Source organism: Poecilia mexicana, unplaced genomic scaffold (genome assembly GCF_051168715.1).
Source record: "Poecilia mexicana isolate PSO_F unplaced genomic scaffold, ASM5116871v1 scaffold_18, whole genome shotgun sequence".
Taxonomy (NCBI): domain Eukaryota; kingdom Metazoa; phylum Chordata; class Actinopteri; order Cyprinodontiformes; family Poeciliidae; genus Poecilia; species Poecilia mexicana.
Genome location: NW_028263387.1, coordinates 26,017,615 through 26,044,797, shown reverse-complemented (window position 1 = coordinate 26,044,797; position 27,183 = coordinate 26,017,615). Strand labels below are relative to the sequence as shown.

The 27,183-nt window shown below is 38.3% G+C and overlaps 4 protein-coding genes across 6 annotated transcripts; 1 reads left to right on the top strand and 3 right to left on the bottom strand.

The window, feature by feature from the left end:
* Window positions 1-1,133: 1,133 nt before the first annotated feature.
* Window positions 1,134-9,862, bottom strand: LOC106926809 (L-amino-acid oxidase-like). 3 transcript variants are annotated; one of them, XM_015001943.2, is made up of 9 exons: window positions 9,612-9,862; window positions 6,901-9,060; window positions 6,346-6,408; window positions 5,704-5,927; window positions 5,126-5,238; window positions 4,686-4,887; window positions 3,757-3,825; window positions 3,236-3,372; window positions 1,134-2,424 (listed from the first exon to the last, which is right to left on the bottom strand). In XM_015001943.2, the coding sequence occupies exons 3-9, from the start codon at window positions 6,374-6,376 to the stop codon at window positions 1,623-1,625; spliced, it is 1,578 nt and encodes a 525-aa protein (XP_014857429.2). In that variant the 5' UTR covers window positions 6,377-6,408; window positions 6,901-9,060; window positions 9,612-9,862; the 3' UTR covers window positions 1,134-1,622. The 3 variants fall into 3 exon arrangements, with proteins under 3 accessions (XP_014857429.2, XP_087871640.1, XP_014857430.2); XM_088015514.1 differs by having other exon boundaries at window positions 8,692-9,060; XM_015001944.2 differs by having other exon boundaries at window positions 8,920-9,060.
* Window positions 9,863-13,168: 3,306 nt separating this feature from the next.
* Window positions 13,169-16,662, bottom strand: LOC106926815 (L-amino-acid oxidase-like). The gene is made up of 7 exons (XM_088015855.1): window positions 16,613-16,662; window positions 15,888-16,120; window positions 15,563-15,675; window positions 15,244-15,445; window positions 15,014-15,082; window positions 14,776-14,912; window positions 13,169-14,478 (listed from the first exon to the last, which is right to left on the bottom strand). Exons 1-7 carry the CDS (start codon window positions 16,641-16,643, stop codon window positions 13,677-13,679), a joined length of 1,587 nt encoding a protein of 528 aa, XP_087871981.1. The 5' UTR covers window positions 16,644-16,662; the 3' UTR covers window positions 13,169-13,676.
* A 2,979-nt stretch (window positions 16,663-19,641) lies between these two features.
* On the top strand, window positions 19,642-22,678 carry LOC106926813 (L-amino-acid oxidase-like). The gene is made up of 6 exons (XM_015001950.2): window positions 19,642-19,855; window positions 20,007-20,119; window positions 20,210-20,411; window positions 20,616-20,684; window positions 20,942-21,078; window positions 21,236-22,678. Exons 1-6 carry the CDS (start codon window positions 19,649-19,651, stop codon window positions 22,029-22,031), a joined length of 1,524 nt encoding a protein of 507 aa, XP_014857436.2. The 5' UTR covers window positions 19,642-19,648; the 3' UTR covers window positions 22,032-22,678.
* Window positions 22,679-23,292: 614 nt separating this feature from the next.
* LOC106926817 (uncharacterized) lies at window positions 23,293-25,571 on the bottom strand. The gene is made up of 5 exons (XM_088015212.1): window positions 25,535-25,571; window positions 25,044-25,415; window positions 24,138-24,425; window positions 23,951-24,070; window positions 23,293-23,873 (listed from the first exon to the last, which is right to left on the bottom strand). Exons 1-5 carry the CDS (start codon window positions 25,569-25,571, stop codon window positions 23,383-23,385), a joined length of 1,308 nt encoding a protein of 435 aa, XP_087871338.1. The 3' UTR covers window positions 23,293-23,382.
* Between the last annotated feature and the right edge of the window lie 1,612 nt (window positions 25,572-27,183).

The following is a 27,183-nucleotide window of genomic DNA, read 5'->3' as shown; positions in this document are numbered from 1 at the left end:
TAAAGTAAAATCTTTTATATTCAAAACTTTTACTTACAGAGAAGTTAGCAGGTCTGCAGCATAATGAACAAAATGCTTTGAGTGTTAATATTTACTGTCTATCAGATGTAAATATGATAAAATGTGTTTAGTCCAACTATAAACTTTCCCTAAATTGTGTTGAGTTTCTGCTTCAGAATATTTACAGCAGCAGAACATGAGAAAATGTGTTAAACAAAAACCACCACATCTGAACTGCTGTGAGAACGACAGAGCTGGTCGAGTCTCAGCTCAAACAGGAAATGAACCAGCAGCCACAGAAGCTGACATCAGTTTCACATCGAGGGCACCAACATTAGGGCATCAGAGAAACGAAAGAAAAGACAAACCAGCTCCTCCATGTTGGGCTGCAGAGCTGCAGCCTGAAGAGAGAGAACAGAAACATCCAATATGATCCCTGAGTGGTGGTCAGGAGGTCAGCAGCAGCAGATGGAAGCAGATATACATAAAGAAAACAATCATAGTAGAAAATAAAATAAAAACTACATCCAGGTCAAATGTATGGCAGGAAAATACTGCAGATATGAAAAATGAGCATATTCAGATTCTAATAAATGTGCAACTGAGTGAGACTGTCCACAAAAACTGTACAAACTGCTCTGCATATTTGTGCAAAAAAATGTCCAAGAATATGGAAATAAATGAGCAAATAAGAGCAGAGATGGAAAAAACACTTAATAAAGTTGTTTGTAGCTCAGATATTTATAAAAGTCTAAGGATCTGCAGTAAAGCTGCTTTGTGCTTTTGCTGGTTTCAGTTTTTTGCTGTTTTTGTTCTGTGGTTCTTGTTTAATGTCTTATTTATATGTTTTGTTTTTTAATTTTCTTCTTTAGTTTGAGTTTGATCCTAAAACATAATGGTTAACTGCATCTTTTATATTTTATAATGTATTTTTTAAATAATCCTTTGCAGTTATTGCATGCATATTTATAAAACTCTCGTGTTTTCTTAGTTGTTGCTCTTGGTATTAATCTGTGGTTGAAAGACGGAACATGATTAGATTGTGACAATGACCAGGTGGAAAAACGACCAGGTGGAAAAACGACCAGGTGGAAAAACGACCAGGTGGAAAAATGAACACACTCCTTCTGAAATGTGTGTATATCTGAATTTAATTCATGAATAATACAAGTAATTGTAAAGTCTCAGGTCTTTTATACCAACATTTGAGAAGGTAAGACTTGCAGAATAAATTAATTTAGAAACAAAATGATAAAAACTATTTTTTTATTTGCAGAGTTTTACAGAAGACATTCAGGGCCACTGGAAAAAAAGAATCCTGATCATTTTAACTTTAATCTCAGAGTTCTGACGTTTTTCTCAGAACTTTTACATTTTTCCTCATAATTCTGACTTTAATAACAAAAGTCTGAGATTAAAGTGAGAATATTTTTTTGTGGCCTTCATCATCTTCCATAGGGAGGAAAATGTCTTTATACAGACAATAATTTAACTCCAGCATAACGTTTCCCTGTTGAATCACCAATAAATGCAACTAAATAAAAACCCAAATAAAACAAATTACAAAATGTTTCTCACTTAGAAATGAACAGAATCTGATTGTTATTTAGTAAAAACTCGTCTCAGAGCTCGTCTCTCCCCCTGCATCTGTCTGAAAACATGGCGGCCTCCTTGTTGATGTTGGCGGCGGCCCGGATGGCCGACTTCATGGCCGTCTCGATCCAGGCGTGTGAGAAGGCCGTGTGCTCTCCGGCGAAGTGAACCCGGCCTTCGCTCCTGAACAGCTCCGCTGCGTACTCCAGGTGCTGGTACGGCGTGAAGAGAGCGAAGGCGCCGTGGCTGAACGGGTCCTGACTCCACTTCTTCACCAGGACCCCGGTGCAGAGAGACCGGATCCTGTCACCGTGCAGCAGCACCAGGTCTCTGAGAGCCAGCTCCTTCAGCTCTTCGTCGCTGGCGCCGAGGAAGAGGAGGGAGTCGTCAGACCAGGTGTAGGAGGCCAGCAGGACGCCGATGGAGTCGTTTCCGGGGAAACCGTGGCTCGGGTAGTAGATGAAGCGGGTGGGCCGGTCGGTGACGCTCTTCCCCCCTCTGATGCCGTCCTTCTCCCAGAACCTCTGGCTGAAGGTCAGCAGGATTTTGGTGGAGCTGTCGTAGTGGACCGACCTCAGAGCGTCCATCTTCTGGACGGACAGCGGCGGGTCGAAGTCCATGTACAGAGCTGCTTTGGTGGTGGTCGTCACCAGGACGGCGTCGGCGTCGACGTGGCGCAGAGAGGACTCCTGGTCCGCCTGGTAGGAGACGGTGACGCCGCCGTTTGACCGGCTGATGCGCTGGACCTTGGAGTTCAGGAGGATCGGACCATGAAGCAGCGAGAGAAAAGCTCTGGGCAGGAGGTCCGAGCCACCGGTCACCTCATAGTACCTTCAGACACCAGGACACACTGGGTCAGAACCAAGACTCATCCTAACATGTTGTTGTTTTGTAATAATAAATAAAGATTTGGTAATTGATACTTTGGATTGGATTTAACAGAATTAGAATTTTGATTTTCTGGGTTTGGCTGAATTTTCAGTGTTTAGTTTTTTCTTTCTTGTCCTCCCTCACTGGTTTCCCCAGTGAGGAGCCATCAAAAATCATAACTTCTGATGAATGATATGTTAGGGAACAAAACCTAAACCAGGACAAGTTTAAAAACTTATTTACAAATCAACTAAAATGCCTGTGGATTAAAACCTTTCTTTGGCTGGATGAAGCTGGAGATGTTTTCTGCTGTAGTTGTGTTCATTTTAATTATGAACACAAAAGGTTTGGTAGGAGACATACATTGTGTTTCATTTCATTTTCAGCAGGCTATACGTCTCACACACAGGTTCAGGCAAGTCAAGAGTCTCCAGCCATGAATCATTTTGTTTTGCTGCAGCTTCGTTCTGGCAACTCGCCCAGCAGAGAAAACGTCTCGTTAAACTGGACGCACTATTCAGCAGGAGAAGAGCTGCAGGTACATCTAATACAGAAAATTAGATTCTATGTATTGTTTTCTGAAGCTTTTATGTGGTAATAAAAAATATCATGTGGAACAAAAAATGGTTATTTTAGATACTTTGTGTTTGTTGTTTTTGACTGAAGTCAGTAAAACTCAGTTTGATCTGAAAGTGAAACCATGAACTGCTCTGTGCGTAGTGTGAATATTGAAATATTCTGGCCTCCTGCTGTGCCGTAGCTCTGCTCTTACGTGACGTCGTCGCTGATGTCCGTCTGGTCGTAGATCATCTCGGTCAGCGCGGTGTACATCATGCTCTGCTCGTTAAGAAGCTCCCCGATCATCCTGATGGCCTCTAGGCTCAGATTTCCTTCTTCTTTCAAATATTCCTGTTAAAAGCAGAGAAAGAAATATTAATGTGACGATTTTCCTTATTTCCAAACCTACAGAGCCAAACAGTGAGATGAAAAACACATCATGCAGAAGTAAATGTTCTTTAAAAAAGAAAACGTTATATTTAATCACAAAGTTATTATTTTAGGTTCAAGTTAAAACTGATGTCACTGTTTGTTGGGTTTAAAACCTCCTTTCTGTCCAATTTCAGGGTTTTTCTTATTTCTGGCCTTTACCATTAATGAGAATTAAAATAAACTTCAAATTATATTTGGTCCCATAAATGTGAATAAATCTGAAATGCACCAGGTTTCAGCTGTTTTCATCCTTTATCTACCAGGTTAAAGTGATAAACCTGCTGAAGCGACGCTGAGCTTTACCTTCACAGAGTAATGGTCGTACTTTTCCAGCGCAGCCTTGCAGCCGTGAGCTTCCACTTCATCTCTGACCTACGAGAAGGAAAGAAAAACTTCAAGATTAATGAAGCGAAAAACCCCCTGAGGTTTTATGGTTGCTGTCGCTGCAACCAGTAATGTTTTAGTTCTTCTGGGTTTTTAAAGAAATACAAATTACAGGAAGATGGAAATTTGCTCCACCACATTTTAGCTGATAAAGGTAGATTCACATAGGTTACAGTATGTTTGTCCTCCACACAAATCTTTACTGCCTGAAGTCTTTAGTTTTGACGCCATGAACAAAACAAACCTACAGGGCATTCAACAATCAGCTCTGGACTTGCTGCGTGACTCCAGCTCATTATCTGCGTTGCGTGTCACAACATGATCTCATCTTGCTTTACGTTTGCAGGAATGTAGCTCCATACCTCCTTTATCGCCTGGCGCCCTGCTCTGCCTGGCTGGGGGCTCCAGGTGTGCAGGGGCGCCACAGAAAGGGGCAAGAACAAATAAAACGTTCACTACTTTTAAAACTAAAAGGTAATTATATAGTTTCCTAATATGAAAGAATCTTAATTTAGGCTTCATAGAAAATATATTAAATACCAAATATAAAACATTAGCATAGGTGTTTCAGAAGATTTTCACCTGACCTGTTTTTTATTTATTTTTTTCAGGCATCCCTGTTGATCCATGTTTGTTTGTTTTCCACCAGTTTTATAGAAACATCAAGTTTTTGCAGAACTCTCTCAGGTGTTGGTGTGTGTGAATGTGTTTGGGTCAGGGATGCATCCAAAAGTCCTTGGACAATGTTTTATAACTGTACTTCCTGTCATTACTCAAATAAAAAACCCATCAAAGCTCACTCCAAACTGCAGCTACGAGTGAAAATAGTTGTGATTTTCTCCACTGACCTTCTGCAGAGCTGCTTGCAGCAGCTGGTCGGCTGATCGCCCCTTTTCGCTGTCCTGCACGTTGAACTGCAGGATGTCGGGGTTCGCTTTGACTGCATACGTTCTCTTCTTCACGCCGTTGACGTGGTAATATGTGTTGTTGTCGTCCATCGTGAACTTGCTCAGCTTCAGGCCCAGCTGCTCCACAAACCAGAGGACGATGCTGTTGGCAGATAGAAACTGAGTCAAAACCTTCAAAGACATAAAACCTGTTTGAAAAAGACGATAGTTTTCATGTTCCAACCAGAACTCTTGTTTAACCTCCACTTTTCTAAAGTTTCTTTGCTTCGCCTTTGATTTACTGGACATGAATGAATCCACAAAGCTTTCTGCAGCTTCTCTATTCACATTTATTGACAGTTTGATGATTTAGAAAGTTTACATTTGTGTGGAAAACTCACTGGTGAAAACTTGGGATCCTCATGGCTCCCAGTTCGGCGTACCAGCCCTCCTTCTCGTTCCTGTAGGTTTCCACTCGTCCACCAACGCGGCCGCTGGCCTCCACTATGGTCACCTGTCCAATAAATAATGTGAGCTTTAGGAGTTATTTGGTTATTACACAGTTCTGTCATGCACTTGCAGTATTACATATAAATATCAATGAATAATGAATAAACTAATGTAGGAAACTACTTTTGGAGAGAATCTCTGGACTATTTTTATCAGTTGCTAAACTTTATGTTCTTTTTCTGCTATGAATCCTTCAAATGACGGCAGCAGCCGTCTCTAATAACTGATGGTTATGAGGTCAGTTACCTCAACAAGCCGTTTCAGAGAACAGGGAGCCGATCATCCAGTAACGATGATCAGATTATCACACAGGGTAAATCTTACTGTGGAAATTTGAACATAGTTTTGTTTACATGTTTCTCCTCTGTTTTATTTTTCATTGAGGACCTTCACACGCCTCCAGCCTAACACCTCTTCGCTTTATTCACACTATATTTTCCCCTGTGGGTGATAAATGGGTCACATGTACCTCGTGTCCAGCATCTTGAAGCAGTTTAGCCGCGGTCAGTCCAGCCATGCCAGCCCCAACAATAACGACATGATTGGAGGTGTTGATGCGTGGAAGGCCGTTTCTCAGCGTCTCCAGCAGGACGTCGTAGTCTTTGTCCTCCAGGCATTCGGCCAGATGCTCCTTCAGACTAGCAGCAGCGATGCGGCTGCAGCACAGAGTCAGCAGCAGCAAACTGATGGCAACTGGATGCACCAGGAGAAACAAACTAAAACAGTCAAACTGAGCTGATTTACTGGGACCAATTTGAAATAAATTGAAGTTTTACAGGTTTAATGTTCAAATTCATTTCTACAAATTCAAAACTTTTCTTATTTTCTAAAAATCAAAGCAGGAAAGGAGTTTAGCTCTTCTAAACTTGGTCACATGATTTTAGTGGCTGTGAAGTAAGAATAAAATATCCAAAATTGAATCATGTTGACCTTGAAGTCATCAAGCAGAACTAAATATTCCTCTGTGGTTTTTACCGCAGACAGGAAATGAGAGAGCTGTGATATCGCTGATCTGGACTTTCTGTACGTCTTCATTCATCACTTTTCTTCATTCATACAAACATTAAACAGTTTGAACTCCTACTTATCAATTTCAAGTGAAAATACTTACATATCTTGGATTTCCCGTCATGCCGACCCATCTCAGATTTTTTCTTGCCTCGTCTCTTTATTGCTGACGATGTAATAAAATCAGACACATTTTGTCTCATCTTTTAATGTAACAAAATGTGACATCTGTGCAGTTCTAGGATTCATCTTCTGTATGATTAAATGCTATTTGTTGTGATTTATTCAGAAAATAATATGAACATATTTAAGGAAATTGTAAAATGAAATAACATGCTGTGTGAGACGTCTACATTATTTGTGTTTCATGCTGTAATCTTGATAAACATACATTTCATCTTCAAACCTTTGCACAGATGCACTTTAAGTTTAAATGGCAAATTTAAAAACATTGTGATTTTTTTTTTTTTTTTTGACGACACAAAATCCAAAAGGTTAAGGTAAAACTTTTTTCAAACTAAATTTACTAAATTCTCTCTGGATTTGCTTTTATAAGACAAAAACTTTAAAACCAAAACCCTTTAAAATATAAAGAATAAAAGAAAAATATTCGCTAAAGTAAATCAGGACATTAAAACATGTTATAATTTGCTTTTACCGTCGAGAAGGACTCCAGTCAGACGAGCTGCTGCGCTTCAAAAGTTGAAAAAATGCTTTCAGTTCCGTTTTCTCTTATTGCCAAACAAGTCAGACTGCGTGAGTGAATGATTCATGTTTTTACACCATCCAACATCTATGAAATCACCAAACAAATGATCTAAAACACATTTCAGGGCCTCCGATCAGAAAACAAAGATCTGCCTCTGGGTCTATGAAGCAGATTTTTTTTTACTGTTTCCTGAGTTTGTGCCAAGTCACACACCTGCAGCAGTGAGGACGTTCTCACTCTACCTGCTTATTAAAGGAAATAGTTTTGCTTTTTGTTCAAGCAGCTGCAGTCAGTAGTCAGTTTTATCTGTAATGTAGATTTTTATCTGAATTTAGATAAACAGACGGACGTTTGGACCAGAGAGTTTAGCTGATGGCCAACAACGATTTCCATCATTCCCAGTACAAACCATGAAACCATGAAACCATGAAACATGAAACATGAAACATGAAACCGTGAAACCATGAAACCATGAAACATGAAACATGAAACATGAAACCGTGAAACCATGAAACCGTGAAACCATGAAACCATGAAACCATGAAACCACGACGGGTCAACAGGGTTCAGTCAACGTGAAGCTCAAACTTCATTTTCAGACAGGAGTTGTTTAATTATCTTAAAATCCACTTTGTAGTTGAATCTACGCTGATGATCTGCTCAACTATCCAAACTTCTTCAATTGACTCAAAATGTCGCTTTGCAGGTGAGACTCAAAAACACAAATATCAACTTTGGCATGAAATATAAATAAAATAAATATTAAAACACTGAATTTCATAATTAGGGATTTAATTGGTGCTGCTAATTTATGCTGCTGGTTTTCATTAGAGACACTTTCAGTTTGTTAAAGTGTACAGTACTGCTCGAAAGCAGAAGTTGGACCTCATGGATGTTTTACAGAAGAACGGAGACCAAAGTCAGCTGCTTGGGGAGCAACAAGCTGGTTTACAACATCGGAGCTAAAATCAGATTCAAGCAGCAGGTTGGAGTTTGATCTGCTGTGGTTGAAACATCTGAGACTTAAAAATGTTCAATAACTGATAAATAAAATATTAAATATCTGTTTCATTAAGCAGGACGTTTCATAAAATGAAGAACATTAGAGACAAATCCAAAGAATAAACCTCCTCATGTCACCGATGATGACAAAATCTCTTCAGAGGTTTTGACAGAAATGCATCCCGTATTTCCCCCTGGGGTGAGGAAGATATTTTTGAATTTTTAACTTCTTTGCTAGGCATTAGCATAAAGTACGTCCAGATATTCACATACTCTGAATGAAAAGACACAAACATATTTTCTCCTCAGTCTGAAGTTAAATCAGACCAAACATTTCTCATTTTAACTTAGAATTACCAGAGTTAATTGTTTTCTAAAAAATACAAAGAACATCAATGGAGCTGATTCACTGGAGGAGAATCATGATGGCATCATAAATGTAACACAACGTACTGCAGTCAGCGCCATGAAATGAAACCATGAAATGTGTTTTTAGGTATCAGGACATTTTACAAGTCAGAAACCACAAAGAAGATAAAAAGATTTACTGATGAAAAGTTCAGCTGAGTGATTTTTACTTCCTGCTTGCTCCAGTTCTGATCCAGCAGCTGTAGACGTAAAGATAACTGAACTCTTCATAACGAGTTTCTCCAGTCGATCAAACACAGGTTCATATTCCATACATGTCCAATCATGTCAGCTTAAAAAGCAGATTAAATTGTTAATCTGAAATCTTACTTTGACGATGATCAGGCTGTAAAAACTCAGTGATGCGGTTCATCCACATGTCGCTGCCTCACAAGTTACATATTGTTCTGGAGTTTCACTGAGGTCAGGTGGTGCCATCATCATCATCATCATCATCATCATCATCATCATCATCATCATCATCATCATCACTTTAATCTTCTTTCCTCTCTGCCTCGGCTGTGTTTGAACATCTGAGCCTCAACTGGCTTTGTTTACCTTTTTACCAGCTGTTTGTCGGCGTTACGGGCCGCCATCATCACCTGGTTCATCCACCTTCTGCTGCATTCAATCAGTCTGAGCAACAACAACTGGGAAAACCACCGATCAGCTGCATCGTTTCAACACATGAGTTATGTCCTGAAAAAGCAGGTTTGCATTATAAATGTGTTTAGTTATCCAGACATTAACACACCATGTAAATCATCCAGGCAGCTGAAGGTCAAACAAACACAGGGTCATATTTTATTCATACTTTAATGCCAGAAGCATTTTGATTTTAAAAATCAACCAGATTGACTCAACAGGGATTAAGTTCTTCATCCAGGTTTGGAGAAAGTTGGACTCAAACCCACAACTTTAGATTACATAACAGTCACTGAACCACAGGAAATCAGCTTCCTCAAACTGGAAATAAACCTAGAATCAGTTTCACTAATGATGCCAACACTGATTCTGTCTATAAAAAACTATATTATTAGTTTAAGGTGATTCACTAACATAGATTCTGTTTGATCAAGTTTCTTTTGGTGAAGTAAAAACTTTTACATTGTCAAACTGAAACATTTCCAACCACAGAGTGAAACTTTGTTTAGACATTAAACAGGAAACCATCGTTCATAAAAGTAACTCATTCAACCTGCATGTGGAAAATGAAAGTAAAATCATTTATATTCAAAACTTTTACTTACAGAGCAGTTACAGGTCTGCAGCATCCTGAGGAAACCATAAACCCTGAGCCAAGAAATAATTAACAAAATGCTTTGAGTGTTAATATTTACTGTCTATCAGATGTAAATATGATAAAATATGTTTAGTCCAACTATAAACTTTCCCTAAATTGTGCTGAGTTTCTGCTTCAGAATATTTACAGCAGCAGAACATGAGAAAATGTGTTAAACAAAAACCACCACATCTGAACTGCTGTGAGAACGACAGAGCTGGTCGAGTCTCAGCTCAAACAGGAAATGAACCAGCAGCCACAGAAGCTGACATCAGTTTCACATCGAGGGCACCAACATTAGGGCATCAGAGAAACGAAACAAAAGACAAACCAGCTCCTCCATGTTGGGCTGCAGAGCTGCAGACTGAAGAGAGAGAACAGAAACATCCAATATGATCCCTGAGTGGTGGTCAGGAGGTCAGCAGCAGCAGCTGGAAGCAGATCATTAACATTTAATTTGCATATTGTCTGGTGGATTAAAGTAGGTTGAGTTATGTACAGTAGATTTCATGCTGCTGGTATTATTAGTAAAACAGGTTTCTTAAGATTTCTTCATTTTTTTCAAGGCTGCATGTTGAATCCTGAGACAGACCAGTGGATGCTGCCATCTAGCGGTTAAACATGAGTAGCGCAGTCATTGGATACAGAAATTACAGTTTATCTTTGATTTGATCCGTTTGACTAAGAAACAAACAGGTAAAACAAAGCAGGGATGATTTATGGTTTATGGAACTAAATGAATGTGGATATTTGGTATTTATTAAATCAGCATTTATTGGTATTTACTAATTAGATTGGTATTCATTAAAAACTGACAATAATACACAAGAACAGGATGAGGGGTCAGGCAGGGCATCATGGGAAACTATTAAATCCTGAGACTCAGAAAGAGCAGAACTAAATAATAAAAAGATTTAAAAATCAAAAGGGAAGCACTAACAGAAGAGAATAAGCCACAAAGGAAACAATAGTGATAAACACAAGAGAATGACTTAAACGAACCTGTTCACTGGATCCATCCTCAGATTAAATGACTCAGGTGATCTAATTACCAACGAAGCCCAGAGGATTCAGACACGTTTCACACAACGGCCATTTTTATTTCTAATGTTTTTTTTTCTCAATAAATAAAAGCATTTTCCAGAAACTGAGTTTTATTATTCAAACAACTACAAACGGTAAACATACGAGGCATAAATAGAAGAGCTACATTATAACAGTTTATCAAAAACACAGGACAGTTTTCTCAAAAAATAAAAATAATTATCATGTCAGGTTTAAAAACCTTTTAATTCATGATTATATGAGTCAACTGATGATTTTCTGGTTATTTTATTAGAGAAATGAGAACAAAAGGCAGTTAATAGAAAGTCAGACTCACTTCTGAACAATATAAACATATTACAACAATACATTAGTCCATGAACATGTGCAGCATTTATTAACCTTTAAAAAGGCGCCGTCATGTCAGTGAAGTTCCCTCTTCAGGTCCAAACCTTCAGCTTTACTGCTCAGCTTTGCTCTCAGGGGTCCAGGTGGTTTAGCTGCCCACTGAGATGCCTGGAAGCAATGACCTCTATATTCACCTCCAGTTTACCTTTCAAATGGATTACAGGTTTTACAATTACTAATTATATAAAACTGACCCAGTTACTTTACACTCGTGTTAAAAAGAGAAACTCCTCACCAACTGGAGCCCAGAATCTGGTTTCCTGTTCTGATTTCAGCTCCTTTTATAAAGGCGGGAAAACAAGAAGTGATCCAACAACTTCTGCTAAGTTGCTCAATATTCATTGGAAATGATGCTTTGTGTTCGACTTACTTGGAACATTTTATTATTCTAGATGAAAACGTAGATTTCTTCAGAAATGTCATGTTAACCCCTGATTACTTCTGGAGCGCCTGGTGGAGCCTGAGGACTTTGCAGTTACACAAATTTAAGATTCAGTTACATAAAGATCAAATTTTTCACAGCAAAATTTGATCACAATTCATTTTTCTCCTGCTATAACTATAAATATTAGTGTGACTGAATTCAAAGCACGTTGTGTCTTTATTATCTAGGATCTGAACTTCCTCTGGTTGGAGACTTTTACTCTCTGCACCAGTTTAACTTCTACTGTGGATCCTCTGAGAGACAGAACCACACAGAAAGCACCAAATCATCATGTTTTTGGATCTGGTATATGTAGACAGCTGACGTATTGTCACAAGATGTGAGATAAACCCGACTCAGTTATCCATTTTACATTCTTTTTTAAAATAATTTCTGGTAAACGAACGTGAGGCTCCTCAGCAATCATCTGTTTCCTGACACCAAAAAGGTTCTGGGATCAAATCTGCATTGTGCACAACGAGTGACTGGATGAATGGAAACATTTCAACAGGTCAATAAATAAAACTAAATGTTTAATAAAAAGAAATTTAACAATAGTATTGAAATGATTAATTTTTATTCCATTAACAATTATTAATGAAAAGCAACTTTGACATTTTCAAAATGATTCTGTTAAAGTTTTTAATCTCTCAGTTTTTATCTTTGTAACCTGATATGCAAGAGTTTCAGCTGCTTTTCAGAGGAACTAAAGGAAACGTTAACAAGTAGCAAAGATTGTGAAATAATCACCTGGAAATAAGGAGAGCCTGAGGGCTTTAGCTTATTAAAACAGCCGAGCTGTAAAACCAGTTTAAATTACTCTCACTCTGATCACTGACTGGTGTTTAGGGCAGATAAGTTTATTTGAAGAGGAATGACATTTGAACTTTATTCTGTCATACATAAAAGAAAATGTTCCCTTATGTTGCCATATCCTTCACAAGAGGCCCAACATATTTCTTGTATATTGATGAATTCCTTCCTGAACGGATTAACATTAGCAATCTGATAACATTTAGGCCTTCCTTTCAAGGCCTACTGACAATTTATATGGTCACATTTTTTCTATCCTTCTGCTTTGATTGAAGAGGTTTTGAGACGTTTTTAGCCTTGGGAAGTGGCTGGTTTTAAATCTTCCTGACAGCAGCTTTGTAAAAGCTGTGATTTCTCTGCAAATGAACGTTTCCATGCTTCTCACATTTTCACCTCCAGCTCAGGTTTCACTGAAACAACACAAACTCTCTCAGTTTAGGTAAAATAAATATCAAATACACTAATTCATGATAGCCAGTATACAAAATAACAGCCTTTACGAGGGCTGATGCATAATGCCCTCAGACATTATTCTGAGGGTATTATGAGGGCATTATAACATGCTCAGTAGTGATTAGTGAATACATATACATATAACACTTTATTGCTTCATTCATGCATGTCAATATTGGTGCTAGATGAGTCAGTACACAGACGCACTTCAATGTATTTTAATAAGATTTTAGGTGACACAACAAAATACTGCATGATTGTGACGTGGTTTAGGTGAAGCAGAACTCGTGTAAAGTTTAGATTTATGGCTTGAACCCAAACCTGACCCAAAAGTCAGGCCAACTCAGATCATAATGAAAAACACAATAGTCATAGATGTTGCATCAACTGTTTATTTATCTTTTTTTTCTTTTGTAAAATGCTTCAGATTATGTAAAAATGCTGCAAGGACTTTTAGCTAATGGGTACTTTACATCTTGAAGAATAAGCATAGAAACAAAAAACATAAAGATGAAAATTTGCCCTTAAGAAAAGAAAATGTACCGAAACAATCCCACAACCATCCAAAACCGGTTCCACATTTTTTACACCTCTAACAATCAAAGTAGTAACATTACAGGAAACAATTTAGCAATGCTTTCAGTAATACTTTAGGTTTTTAAGGTTTCTTTTTCCAAAATGATGGAAAGTTGTTTATTTTGATCAGTGTTTGCCATCAGTCAAGACTGACTTGGACAAAGAACTATAAAAGGTGCCATTCAGAGGCCAAAACTACTAACATGCAGAATAGCAATAAGATGTACTGTGATAATAAAGATGCAAAGATAGCTCAGAAACATTGAACATGAAATAAGATCCCTCATATCAGCGACTGGCTCAGGATTAAAGGCCTTACAGCTCATCTCTGGCCGCGTTTATGGGTTTCATTGCATCAGTTATGTTCTTAGCTGCTCGGATTGCAGATTTCATAGCCGTCTCAATCCAAGCGTGGGGGAAGCCTATGTGTTCACCAGCAAAATAAATCCTGCCCTCATTCTTTTGGAGCTCCTGGGTGTACTGCAGGTGCTCATAAGGAGTGAAGAGAGCGAAGGCGCCGTGGCTGTGGGGGTCCAGACTCCACTTCTTCACCAGAATGCCGGTGCAGAGGGACTTGACGTGTTCGCCGTGGATCAATGCCAAGTCTTTCAGGACCAACTCTTTCAGGTCCTCATTGGTCAAACTCAGGAGGAGATTGGAGTCTTCAGCCCAGGTATAGGAAGCCAGCAGGACGCCGATCGTTTTGTTTTTTGGGAAGCTGTGGCTGGGGTAGTAGATGAATCGAGAGGGTCGGTCAGTGACGCTCTTTCCTCCGTAGATGCCTTCTTTCTCCCAGAACTTTTCACTAAAGGTGAGGACAACTTTGGTGGAGCCTCCATAGTGGATTGACCTCAGAGCATTTATCTTGGAGGTGGAGAGAGGCGGATCGTAATCAATAAAGAGCGCCGCTTTGGCAGAGGCTGTCACCAGAACCGCATCAGCTGTAATATTAGAAAGACCGTCTGTTTGGTCAGACTTATACGACACTGTGACTGAATCATTTGTCTCAAAGCGGTAGATTTTCTTGACTGTAGAGTTCACTTTGACCGTGTCCTTTTTGAGAGTTTCGTAAAGAGCTTTGGGGATCAGATCTGTCCCTCCGGTCACTTCACTGTATCTGGAGATTAGAAACAAATCAAGTAACTGTTAATGAATGTGTGATCAGTGGATTACTTTTACTGTCTTTGTAAGAATTTGCCATAAAGTCGTGCTAAACAATCATTCTTTAAATGTATATTGATTCAAGTGGTTAGACCACCTGAATTTAATAACATTTGGAGGTATTTTTTTTCTTACAAGGGCAGTGCTCTAAAAACGCTCAGGTCCTAAAAGTGAAGGCCACTGGAGACTCCAGGTATGTTTGAAGATGACATAATTAAAACATTGTCACAATAACATTTTGTTTTGTTCTTACTTCACAGAGTCGTTGACGTCATTCATGAGGTAAATCATCTCAGTCAGAGCGTTGGCCATGATGCTGTTTTCATTCAGGATGTCTCCCATCATCCTAATGGCTTCTAAACTCAAATAGGTTTTTTCTTTCAGATATTCCTGTTCACAAAAATATGTTTTGACCCATGAGGATTTAAAACCAGATAAAAAAGAGCAAAAATAAATAAATAAAATCATGGATGCTGCAAAGTGAAACTTACCTTTACAGAGAAGTGATCAAACATCTTCAGAGCATTCTCACATGTGTTAGTTTTAAGAAAATCTGTCACCTACAGGAAGCAGAACTTGGCTCAGTATACTGGATAAAGGATTCAACACACACACAACCAACATGTGAACAAAAGTTTTTTGTGTGTTGTTCTAAAAATCAAGATAATCTATTGGAACCTGGTGTAAAGATGCTAGCAGACCCCACACTTCCTCCGTTTACCTTCAGTAAAGCCTCCTGCAGCAGCTCACTGGCCTGTTTATTTGTCTCGTTCACATTTAAGCTATAATTCAGGATCCTGGGATTTTTCATCACTTCTGAAGTCTTGTGCTTCTCCCCATTCACCATGTAATAGGTGTTGTTATCAGTCATGTTGAATTTATTCACTGTCAGGTGCAGTCGGTCGATAAGCTTTAGCAGAATGCTGTTAAAAAGTTTTTACATGGTGACTTTAAGGTCCACATCAGACTTAAATTTTATTTCTGAGATCAACACATCATGTTTTCAGAGCAGTATTATGTTAGAAAGCATCTTTACTCACTGATGAGAACTTGGGATCCTCATGGCCCCATATTCAATATACCAGCCCTCTTCTTCATTCCTGTGGGTCATCACCCGTCCTCCAACGCGTTCACTTGCCTCCAAAACGGTTACCTTATTTAGAAACAGCAAAATAGTCAATAATATCCATCTATTTTCTGCTGGTGCCTGTCTCTAGCTAATGTTCCAGGTGTGAGGTTACCCTGAGAGAGAACCCACATACAAACATGCAGAAAGACTCCAGGTCAGGAATTGAACCCAGGACCTTCTTGCTGCAAGGCAACAGCTCCACCTACTGTGCAGTAGGTGTTCTTTTGTGTCATTACCTCATGTCCAGCGTCTTGCAGAAGTTTGGCAGCAGTGAGTCCAGCCATGCCGGCCCCAACGATAACAACACGATGATGTTTGGTTATTTTTGGAAGGCCTGTCTCCATTATCTTCTCTAGTGCGTTGTAGTCGGTGTCATTCAAACAATTTTTCAAGAATTCAGTAAAGTTCCAAGGAGAGGAAGAGTGGCTTTGGTACAGAGACAGCAGCAGCAGAAACACGCCCAAAGCAACTGGAGGTACAAAGATGAAAAACATCAACAATTAAAATAAATCCAAAAATCTGTTGTTTTCTCTTTATCAGTGGCCCCCGCCAACACCGTGTCCATCACACCAAGACTTTACTGTCTTCAAAGCATCTTCAAAAACCTTTTTCTAATCTACCCACAACCTCCACCCTTCACATTTACATCTTAAATTTATCATTTTCAGTCACTATAATTGCTAATCTTGTAAACTTTTACTCTACTTAAATCCATTTCAGAATATTTCAGGTTGCCAACATCCAGATGCAGTTTTCATGTGTCAAGTTTTACCCAAGAATTTATTTTCATACAGAACTCTCTCTATTCCTTCAAACCTCATATCTGGCATGGACATAGTTTGGTTTATATTCACACAACCTCTCATAAGAATAACAGAGTAATTCTAATTTTTGGTGCTTTATTGATGATCTCAATCAAACAGGTTTTCACAAAAGTATTGATTAACTACAACATACTCACATGGATGTTGTTTTATTTTAATCTGGTCCATTTTTGTCAAGTTTATGCTCCACTCTGAATAAACACATTAATAACATTAAATATCACAGTGTATTGTTGAAATAACAGCAATTCAAATTGTACAGTGATTAAATACATAGAAAATATTTATTTTTATATCACAGTTTAAAAAATCTCATATTTTTTAACAACCTTTCAAATTTTTAGTTGAAAACATGTTTTTTGGAATAAAAAAATGCAAATATGATAAAATCAACTTTACCTTTCGGATCTGAAGATTTTCCCAGCCAGAGACCCAGAGTCCCGTTTTCTGCAGCGAGCCCATCCTCTCTTATACGTTAAGGAGGGTGGAGTGGCAAAGAAGTGATTTGGCAGGTTTTTTAACATTGCATAATTTTCTTTGGAAAGAGATTTTTCCAATGAAAATCTTTTTCATTGGAAAGGTTCTGTTCCTATTAGAGCCACACGTGTTTTTACTGAACCTCTCATTATTCCTTTTATCCTCCTGCAGTCTTAGAGATGGGATCATTTGGACCCCAAGAGCTTTTTACTCTGTGCGCAGTCCGGCAGGGTCGCACTGAACCCACGTGTGTGTGTACAAGTGTTTTGTGTGTGTGTGGTTTCAGTAATTGATGGTTCAATTATAAATTTTTAGGAAACCTTATGAATATTTTTCTGTTGTAAATATAAATTCCTATGGTGATTGTGCAGAACAAAAACATATCGTAAATAAACTCAAAATTGAATTAAAAACACCTGTCTGCACAAAGCAACTGACTTCGGTGGTGTTTCACAATCTTAACAGCCTCCTTACATTTCCAAGGAACTACAGGTGCAGCTTGTGAAGCAGAATTTTAAAACGATGCAGGATAATAAACAGTTTGTACATCCCACCACCCACACATAACCGACTTCACATGTTTGGGACCGTGCATGTAACAAAAGGTTTTGATCATCACAATGAACGCACTTAAATAAATAAGAGATCATGTTTATATGAACGTCACATAAAATGGTTTTGCTGGGCAAATGAATGAAATACTGACAAACCAAAACTGTCAAATTCCGATAGCCTGAGGGGAGCCATAAATAAAACTGAGAACAAATTGTAGGGCATCTATAAAACATTTTCTGTTGAAAGTAAAGATTTCTGCAGAAGTAACTCTGTGCAAATGTAAATGGGGGAAATATTCCCAGTTATTAATTAGAAAAACTGCCATCTGGATAAAGTGTGTTTGTAGCACTAATAATTCACAATCTCAGCAGCAACCTGCATGCTTACATTTCTAAAAATCATAAACAGTCTGTATGTTTCTTCACCCACACATAACACAATGAACACAAATAATGAAAACATCCATTTGAAAGATTTCCTTTACACGTCAATTTTTACTTAAACTTCACATAAAAATGGACTATGGACTGTTGTCAGAATTTCACCAAAATAAATGCTGTAAAATTTTGGCAATCACAGCTGCCAGTATTTTACCATAAATAAAACACTTTTTTAATTAATTAATTATTTTTTACAGTTCAGGAAAAGGGAGACAGAGACAGCATACAGGAGGAAGAAGGAGGAAACTAAAATCCCTCTAACATGGATAAAACTTCAAGCTAAAATCTCATTTAATTCTTAAACACAGGAAATAAATAATAAACATAAAATAACTAAGAACAGAAGGATCCAATGCTGAGCTAATCAAAACAAAGACAATAAACTCAGGCAATAAATAAATAAAACTATCAATCCAGAAAGAATAAACAAATAAAACAACTTAAGATTCTGACAGGAATTTTTCCTTTTTATTTTCCAGATTTGTCTCTAAAACTAAAAACAGATGCAGTAATTATGAATGTCTGCATATGAATTCACTGATAAAATGTAAAGACTCTTTTTCATTTTTCCAACTCTTGAAACATTTGCAGCCTATGAGTCGGTGAGTCTCAGTGAACTGACACTCTGAAGTCTCATGGCTGTTAAAACCTGAATGTTTCTGAGGAAATGACTGAATGTTAGCAGGTTTTCTGGTTCAAGTCTAGAACAGTTATAAACTGCAGAAATGGAAATAAATATTTAGTTAGACAAGAGTAAAAATATTAGTCAAAAATATGAATTAATAATTCAAATAATTGTTTATTATAAAAATGCTAAGCTAAATAAACAAAACAAAGAGCTTTCCAGGGAATCTTACTGCGGTGACGGTTCTTTGTTTTCTCAGTAAAAGTCAGCAGAGCTTCCAAGGAAAGAAACGCTTTTATTCCAACTCATTATAATAAACAAGACAAACAACTTATTTTCACCAACATTGCAGCATTTAAAGGGACAGACGCCTCTGCAGGTAACAAAGAGGTAACAGCTCCAAGGTAAGAACTGATTCATGATTTACAGTTAATCAGGAATGTTATGTTGACAATGTAATATCAAAAACCATTGTTTTTTGCTGTTTTCTCAATTGAATTAAAGATAATAAAATAAGCAAAGTAAAAATATTGAACTATTGTCTTTCAATTTTAAATCTTCGCTTTATTGCATGCAGTAAAAGTTTTCAGGTGAGATGAATCAGCTGTAAATGGAGAAATAAATTCACATATGATGTGATGCAGTTAAAATTCATCACAATTTACAAATTAAAATGTACCAGAAAATAACTCAAAACCAGTTGATTGAAAGTTTTATGTGTTTATATTATTTCAGAGAAGATAAAAAAATGGATCCACCACTTGTAAAAACATCTCTATGTGAGTATTTGCTCGGTATTTATTGTTATTTTTTGATCTTGCAGGTTTCATGCATTTAATGTTTCTAAAAACTAAAATATGAATTTTTTAGTGGATCTCTGGAAAGACGATTCAAACTCAACATCATGAGCTTCTATTTGCATCTGATTTTATTTTTCTTTCTAGAAAAGGCTGTAGGTTTTATTACCTATTATATTGATGATGTATTATCTAATCATCAGTGATCTGTACGACACATTTTACAGTTTTAATTTCCTCTTTCTTCCCTGTTTTGTGTCACCAGCTGTCTTTGGCTTGATGCTGCTGCTGCACCAAAGCTGTTCCTCTGCTGCCAGCCTGAAAGATAAACTGACCGACTGTTTGAAGGACAAAGACTACGATGAACTGGTGCGCATAGCAGAACACGGCCTCCCACAGATACAGAAACCTCACCATGTTGTTATTGTTGGAGCTGGGATGGCTGGCCTGACGGCAGGAAAACTCCTGCAGGATGCAGGACATGAGGTACAATTAAAACATTTTGGATGAATTCAGTAACAACGGAGCTCCTGCTCTCTGGTGGATGTAATGTTTGTTTGCTTTTAGACCCAATTTCTGCTTCTAGCACACAATGTTACTATAAATCTTTTTCTTTCTGTAATTTTTAATAAAAAAGGTCACCATCATAGAAGCTAACAATCGTGTTGGTGGACGAGTGGAAACGTTCAGGAATCACCAGGAGGGCTGGCACGCAGAAATCGGGGCCATGAGGATCCCAGGTTTCCATCAGTAAGTTTCACATCTGAACTCGACTGAGTTTTAAAACAACACATCTGAAACCATGAGCTGACATCATTCCTAACAACTATCTCTCCATAGCATTGTCCTCACATTTGCTGACAATCTGGGGCTGAAGCGCAGGGATTTCATCATGGATGACAACAACACATACTACCTGGTCAACGGGGTGAAGAGAAGGAACCATGAGGTGAAAGAAAACCCCGACCTTCTGCTGTACAACGTGTACGAGAGCGAGAAGGGCAAGTCAGCCGAGGAGCTGCTGCAGCAGGCTTTGACTCCGGTGAGTGGGAAACAAAATGAAGACAAAGAATCACAGCTGGAGTTTGTTACTTTCTAAATGCTCTCAGGTACGGATGTGGTTCTTCTCAGTTTTACCTCAGCAGGTCCTTAGACAGTAGTGGGACTAATGGATGGGGAATGGCTTTAAAAGTTAATAGTTTAAACGTTTCTTCTGTTAAATAAATATTTACTTTGTTTTTTGTAGGTTAGGATGGAAGTTGAAAAATATGGCTGCAACTACACACTGCAAAAATATGACCATTATTCTGTAAAGGTAAAGTACAGCATGTTTTAATAATTGGCATAAAGCAACAGACAATGCTGCTGTGAAATATGAGTGACTCTTGTTTTTCTGCCTGAAGTGTTAGGATGCAATGTAGGGAATAAATTACAGACAAAAACATGTTTTTCATGTCAACATGTACCAGCATCAGTTAAATAAGATCAAACTGGAGGTAAAGGCTGATTTGCCTCTAGTTAAAGAATTAGAAGCACACGGAGTCTTCAGTTGTAAACATGTTTGTTTATCAGGAGTATCTGAAAGAAGTTGGACGTCTGAGCGACGGAGCCATCAGAATGATTGGAGACCTGCTGAACGAGCAGAGCCTGATGTACACGGCGCTGAGCGAGATGGTCTATGACCAGTACGACGTCAACGACACGGTCAGGTGAGGCCAGGAAGAAGCTTTAAACACAGGAGAACTAGAACTGCAGCTCTGTCTGTAAACCTGTTGGATCTGAGATAAACTGACATTTAATATTACTGATGATGTAATAGTAGATTGAATGCATGTAATAACAGCAGCTTATTTCTCCTATGTGAAGGTACTTTGAGCTGACTGATGGCACCGATAGTCTCCCCAATGCCATCGCTCTCCCTCTCAATCAAGCCCTTAAGCTGAACTCTACGGTTCAGCGTATCAACCAATCAGAGGACGGAGTCATTGTCCAGTACCAGAGAAACCAGTCAGACGGTCCTACAAACGTCTCTGCTGACGCCGTCCTGGTCACAACCACGGCCAAGGCAGCCCTTTTCATGCAGTTCCTTCCGCCTCTTTCTGTACAAAAGATGGAGGCCCTGAGGACGGTCCACTACGACAGCGCCACCAGAATCACGCTGACGTTCAGCGAAAAGTTCTGGGAGAAGGACGGGATCAAAGGGGGGAAGAGCGTCACAGACAGACCCTCTCGGTTCATCTACTACCAGAGCCACAGCTTCCCAAAGAATCTCACCATCGGCGTCATCCTGGCCTCCTACACCTGGTCTGACGACTCGCTGCTCTTCCTCGGGGCCAGTGATGAGCAGCTGAAGGAGGTTCTTCTGAGAGATTTGTCTGAGATCCACGGTCAGATCGTCCGGGATCTCTGCACCGGCATCCTGGTGAAGAAGTGGAGCCTGGATCCTTACAGCCTGGGGGCCTTCGCTCTCTTCACTCCGTATCAGCACTTGGACTACGCCAACGAGCTGTTCAGGAGCGAAGGCCGGATTCACTTTGCTGGCGAACACGCCGCCTTCCCTCATGGCTGGATCGAAGCGTCGATGAAATCTGCAATCAGGGCCGCTGTGAATATTAACACAGAGGCTCGATCTGGGAAAAACGAGGGCCGAGACGAGCTCTGAGCTGGAGGTAATGCTTCGGTTTAGGGTGAAGCATCTCTTTTAGGATGCTGTTTTGTTACTTAGATTAACTTTTCTCCATTACATAAATATTGGTTAATGTGTGTCATGTGCTTCGATTGATTTCTTTGGTTTAGTTTTTTCTGTTTGGGCTAATGGGATTTTTGTTTTCTTTGTTTAAATAAAAATATTGAAATAAAAAAGGTTTTATTGTGCAAAATGTGTTTTAGAACATACATTTCATTTAACACATTTTTCCAGTGCACAGTGACCAGAGGTTATGGAAACAGATGATTTCTGTTTTTCCATAAAGACGAGTCAGTCCTGATCTGAATTTGGTTTATGAAGCTTCTACAGTTTTGGAGAAAAACAATCAGACATTTAAACACAACAACAACAAAAACAATAGATTTTTATGTAAAATATACAGTTTCATAGTCCTCTGCCATGAAAGCATTTTAATCACTGTAATTGATTCTTTCTCCAATCTAATTAGTAAGTGTAAATAAACAATGACTGAAAAATATCTGGGGATTAATTTTAAATTTGTGAGAATTTTTTTTCACATTTTTAATGAAATGTGAAAAAAGGACATTTTAATAATTCATTGTGTAAAATGTTTCATATTTTCTACTCTGGATCATTTAATTCCCAATAAATTTAAGATGAATCAGTTCTAATATGACACATTATGAACTTTAACAGTAAACAGCCCACTGTATTTTATTTGCTGATCATCATCAATATGTTGTTATCGTCATAATCTGTGTGAGGATCTGAAAGTGTTTGATTTGATCTTTTAATGCATATTTTTTACATTCAGATCTACTTTACAATATTAAATACAGATACTGGTAAAAACTAAACTTTCAACTTTTCAAACACTGTTGATTAAATTTCACGGAGTTTCAACTTCCCCAAATTTAACCTTTTATTTCTGGTAATCCTGTTTATGATTTATTCTACATAAATTAAAATGAGGAAGGAGACAGTTACACTGTGAATTAATAATGCATGTTGAATTAAATGAAATAAAAAATGTTATGGATCCATTTATGGATGGTTATGGTGCATCCTGATCATTTAAATGTAATGTGAAGAACCAAATAAATGATAATGTTTCACTATATATTTTAAATGATGAGTCCTTTCTTCCATTACTTTTACATATTAATTATGATAATGAGGCTGTGCTGAACATTCAGACTATGGTTACTCTGTGATCCATAAAAACATCAATAAACAAAGACAGAATCAAAGCTGATAATGTATCAAATTTTAGTCACTAAGAATTATGACAACAAAATATTACAAAGTTTTTACGAAGTTTTGCTTTTCTTTTTCTGAACATGAATTATTTTTTAGTTTCCTTTTCATCAAGTTGTTTTTGTATTTTCCTTACATGATTTTCTATCTCCTGTTTTCTCTCCTTCAGTTTATTAATTTCATCATTTGTTCTCTTTATTAGTTTATCTGTGATAAATCCGACCTTACGATGATTGTCCTTTCTCTGTACCAGTTTCTCTTTGCTCTCTACTATAATTCCCTTCAGTTTTAAATATCCTTGTGCTTTTTTTTCTACCATGTTCCCCGTCTGGTTTGTTACTTCATCATCAACAGCCTTAAACTTCTTCTCATCCTCCTGAATAATTTTATCTGCCTCCACGTTTTGATCAATAAGTTGTTTTTTCTGCTCCTTCAGTTCCTCTAACATCTCTGTTAGTGATTTAATCTGCTGATCAATGATTTTCTGATCCTTGTTGCTCTTTTCTAGCTCCTCATCCAGTTTTACTGCTGTGATGAGCTTCATTTGCTCTTCACTGATTTTCTTTAACTTCTTCTTTTCTGTAGAAACAAGATGAAGGTTATGATGAATGAAATTTTCTTCAAGATCTAACAGCTTCCTGATAGAAGACACTCACTGTTTTTGTTTTGTTCCTTCATCCAAATAATTAAAGCGACTCCAAGAACAACCATGACGACTAAAATGACATTGAAGCTGATAGAAACGGAGCAGCTGCTCTCATTGATGAAGAAATCATCTGAAACACGACCAAACAGAACCGTTAGTGAAATAACTAAAGTGTTTAAAGTGTTTTATTCTCCCACCTGGAACATGAATGTGTGTCTCTCTGCTCTGGTTGATGTCTCTCTGCTGGACTCTGCAGGTAAAGTTGTTGTTGTTTCTCTTCTCTACAGTCACTCTGCTGCTAACAGTGTAAACACCATCAGGATCTGTGCTTTTCTCTGCAGCTCCAGCAGACATCATGTTTCCGTCTCCGTCCAGCCAGAACATCTCAGGTTCTGGATACCAGCCTGCAGCGCTGCAGTCCAGCATCACTCCACTGCTGCTGACATCCAGTCCAGATAAACTGGCACCAGGTGAGGAGGCGGAGCCTGGAAATCAGATAAAGGACTGATGTGTGATGTTTGATCATTTTCTGCAAATTAACACAAAATGTTTGCTTTGAATTTTGAAAACAAGTTGTCAGTAGTTCATAGAGTAAAAGAACAATGTTTATTTTACTCTAACATTTACCAGTATAGAGAAAAATGAGAGAAATTGATAATTGTGCAGTTGTATCTATGCAGAGAATAGCTGCTTTATGATAAATAGTATTTTTGTCTCTGGTTCCATAAAATGTAAAACTTTGGTGTTAGTTAAAGAAAGTCTAAAATATCTGCATCTGTAATTTAAAACTCAACTGTTGGAATTATCTTTATTTGGTGTTTTAGTTGGCATAAAAGGAACATTAACCACCTCCTATAAACTAGTAGAACAAAGCAAATGACAGCAGAGAAACTGGAAACATCGTTACATGAAATATGTTCCACATTTTGAGGAAATTTTCTCTATGCACCTACGATGCAGCATCTCCACTTCAGTAATGATTCCATAGATCAGCTGAACTACATTCTCCAACAGTGACGTTATTTTAACCTGAATCTTTATGTTTGCATCATGTATCAATCGGTGCACACAAGGAGAGAGAGAGTTGCTTTGTGTTTTCCTACCAACAAGCAGGTCGACTGAATCTGCTCTCATCTCTTTTGGGTTGTAGCATCTGAATCTCCCGTTGTCAGAGTGTTTTACTCCCGTCAGTCTCAGAGAAACGTCTCCGTCTTTCAGTCTGTCTGTGAACAGAGACGTTCTTCCCTTGTAGGCCGTGTTTTTTTCATCTACATTTTCACTCCCTTCAAACCACATCAACACAAATCTGGGGTTCAGGTCCAGTCTCCCCCATTCCAGCACCAACTCATCGGGGTTCACAGAACCTCCCAGGTGACACGGCAACACCACATCATCACCGAGCATCGCTGCAACGAGGCGAGGACGCTCCGTCTGCAGGGACTGACCTGGGAAGGAATGCAACACTTTGTCACTGCCTCCATCAGAGATTTTAATTATCAATGCTCTTAATTAATAAATAATATATAAATTAATTCCATCTCTTTATTAACTTTTTCTCTCAGCAGCCAGAGCTGTCACCATGTTTGTTAGTTACCTTTGCAGCTGTCAACCAGGAGAATGAAGCCAAACATGAGTTCAGCACAGAAAGGTTTTAAAGATAACCTTTGTGGTTTGTGAACCATCCTGAAGACAAAGAGGTGACAGATAAAGAGGAAAGAGACAGAAAAGTTTCATCATTATGAAGATTAAACTGTTTAACCCATTTATTTATTATGTAGAGTAAAAACGTTTCCAAGCCAAATGCCGTTTTTTCCTCCTGCTGCCATCATCTCACCGTATCAGACATGAATATACGACAGACTGAGTTATTGTGTAATCACTACTGATCACCAGATCTACAAAAGATACATTTATTTGACTTTCCATGTGCTGCAAATTTTATATGAATTTAAAAATAAAGCAAGTCTTAAATTGTAAAGAAATGACATTAGAGAGAATAGACCTACCTTTTAGTGGCTCCTTTCTTCTCCGTCAACTCCGAGGGCCAAAGATCAGAATGAAGGGCCAATAAATTACAGGCGTGGTTTTGTTCTTATAAGAAGTTTTACTTTTCATTTTAATCAGTTTCTAATCAAACCCCCTCAAACATTTTCTGTTGCAACACTGAATCTATTCAGCTGAAATGCTAATGCAGAAACGTTTTAATAGCTGATTTATAGTAACACAGAGAACAACATCCTGTTAGTTCTTCATGGATTGTTATGACCTCTGACCTCAGAAGTGGGTCAGCCTCTCCTCCTGCAGGTTTGAGCAGGAACTGACAGATGATTGGTTGCTGAGAGCTGTTGTTTCCTGCTGAAAGCCTATTGGTCCAGCTGTGGACACCAGACCAATCACAGCAGCTGGTTAGACTGATGGACAGTCTCTGTCCAATGAGTTCTCAGTAAGACTCTTCTCCTCTGCTGTTGAAACTTGTTTGGACTTCCTCAGAGTTACTTTTGACTCACTTCACTCAGAAAACTTTGATCCGTCTCGATTGGTTATTGGTTTGAGTTGCACATCCTGTCATAATTTTTCTGAGGTTTCTCATAATAAACCTTTTACCTCGTTTCTAACCACATTATTTTTATGCTACATCCTCTCAACCTCTGGACTGAGAGCAAAGAGCCACAATCAGTGTTGGAGTCTTTTCATCCTGGAGAGGAAAAAGGAGCATCAGCTACTAGAGAAGCTGCTGTCGACTCTTCAGGCTGTGGATAGACACCAAGTGTTTCACTTATTGTTATTACTAATTGATGATGTGATTGTCTTTTATGTTGTAGTTCTCACTTGCACTGAGAATTGTGTTACAGCAAGACAAAGTGCAAGTGATGCAGTTAGAATCATGTTAGTGATGAGCACATGGTGGCAGTTCAGGGCTTTTCATGGCTTTAGGAAGCAGCAGCAGCAGAAGCAGAAGCAGCTGCAGCAGCTGCAGCAGCTGCAGCAGCTCCGTGTTGCTCTCCTACCACAGATTTTCAAACATTTTATGCTGGGCAAACTTTCCACAGCTCAGGTGTCAATGATCAGATATTTTCTCTCAGACAGGCACAGTTCACTTTGCACCACATAGCGTCTTATTTATTATTTATTCAGTAATATTTCTTTATTTTGAAAAACTAAATCAGATTTTGTTGTTGCTATTTTTTTAATTAAATGATTTTGCAGTAGAATTCATTTTTTGTGTTTGAAAATTGCTTGTGG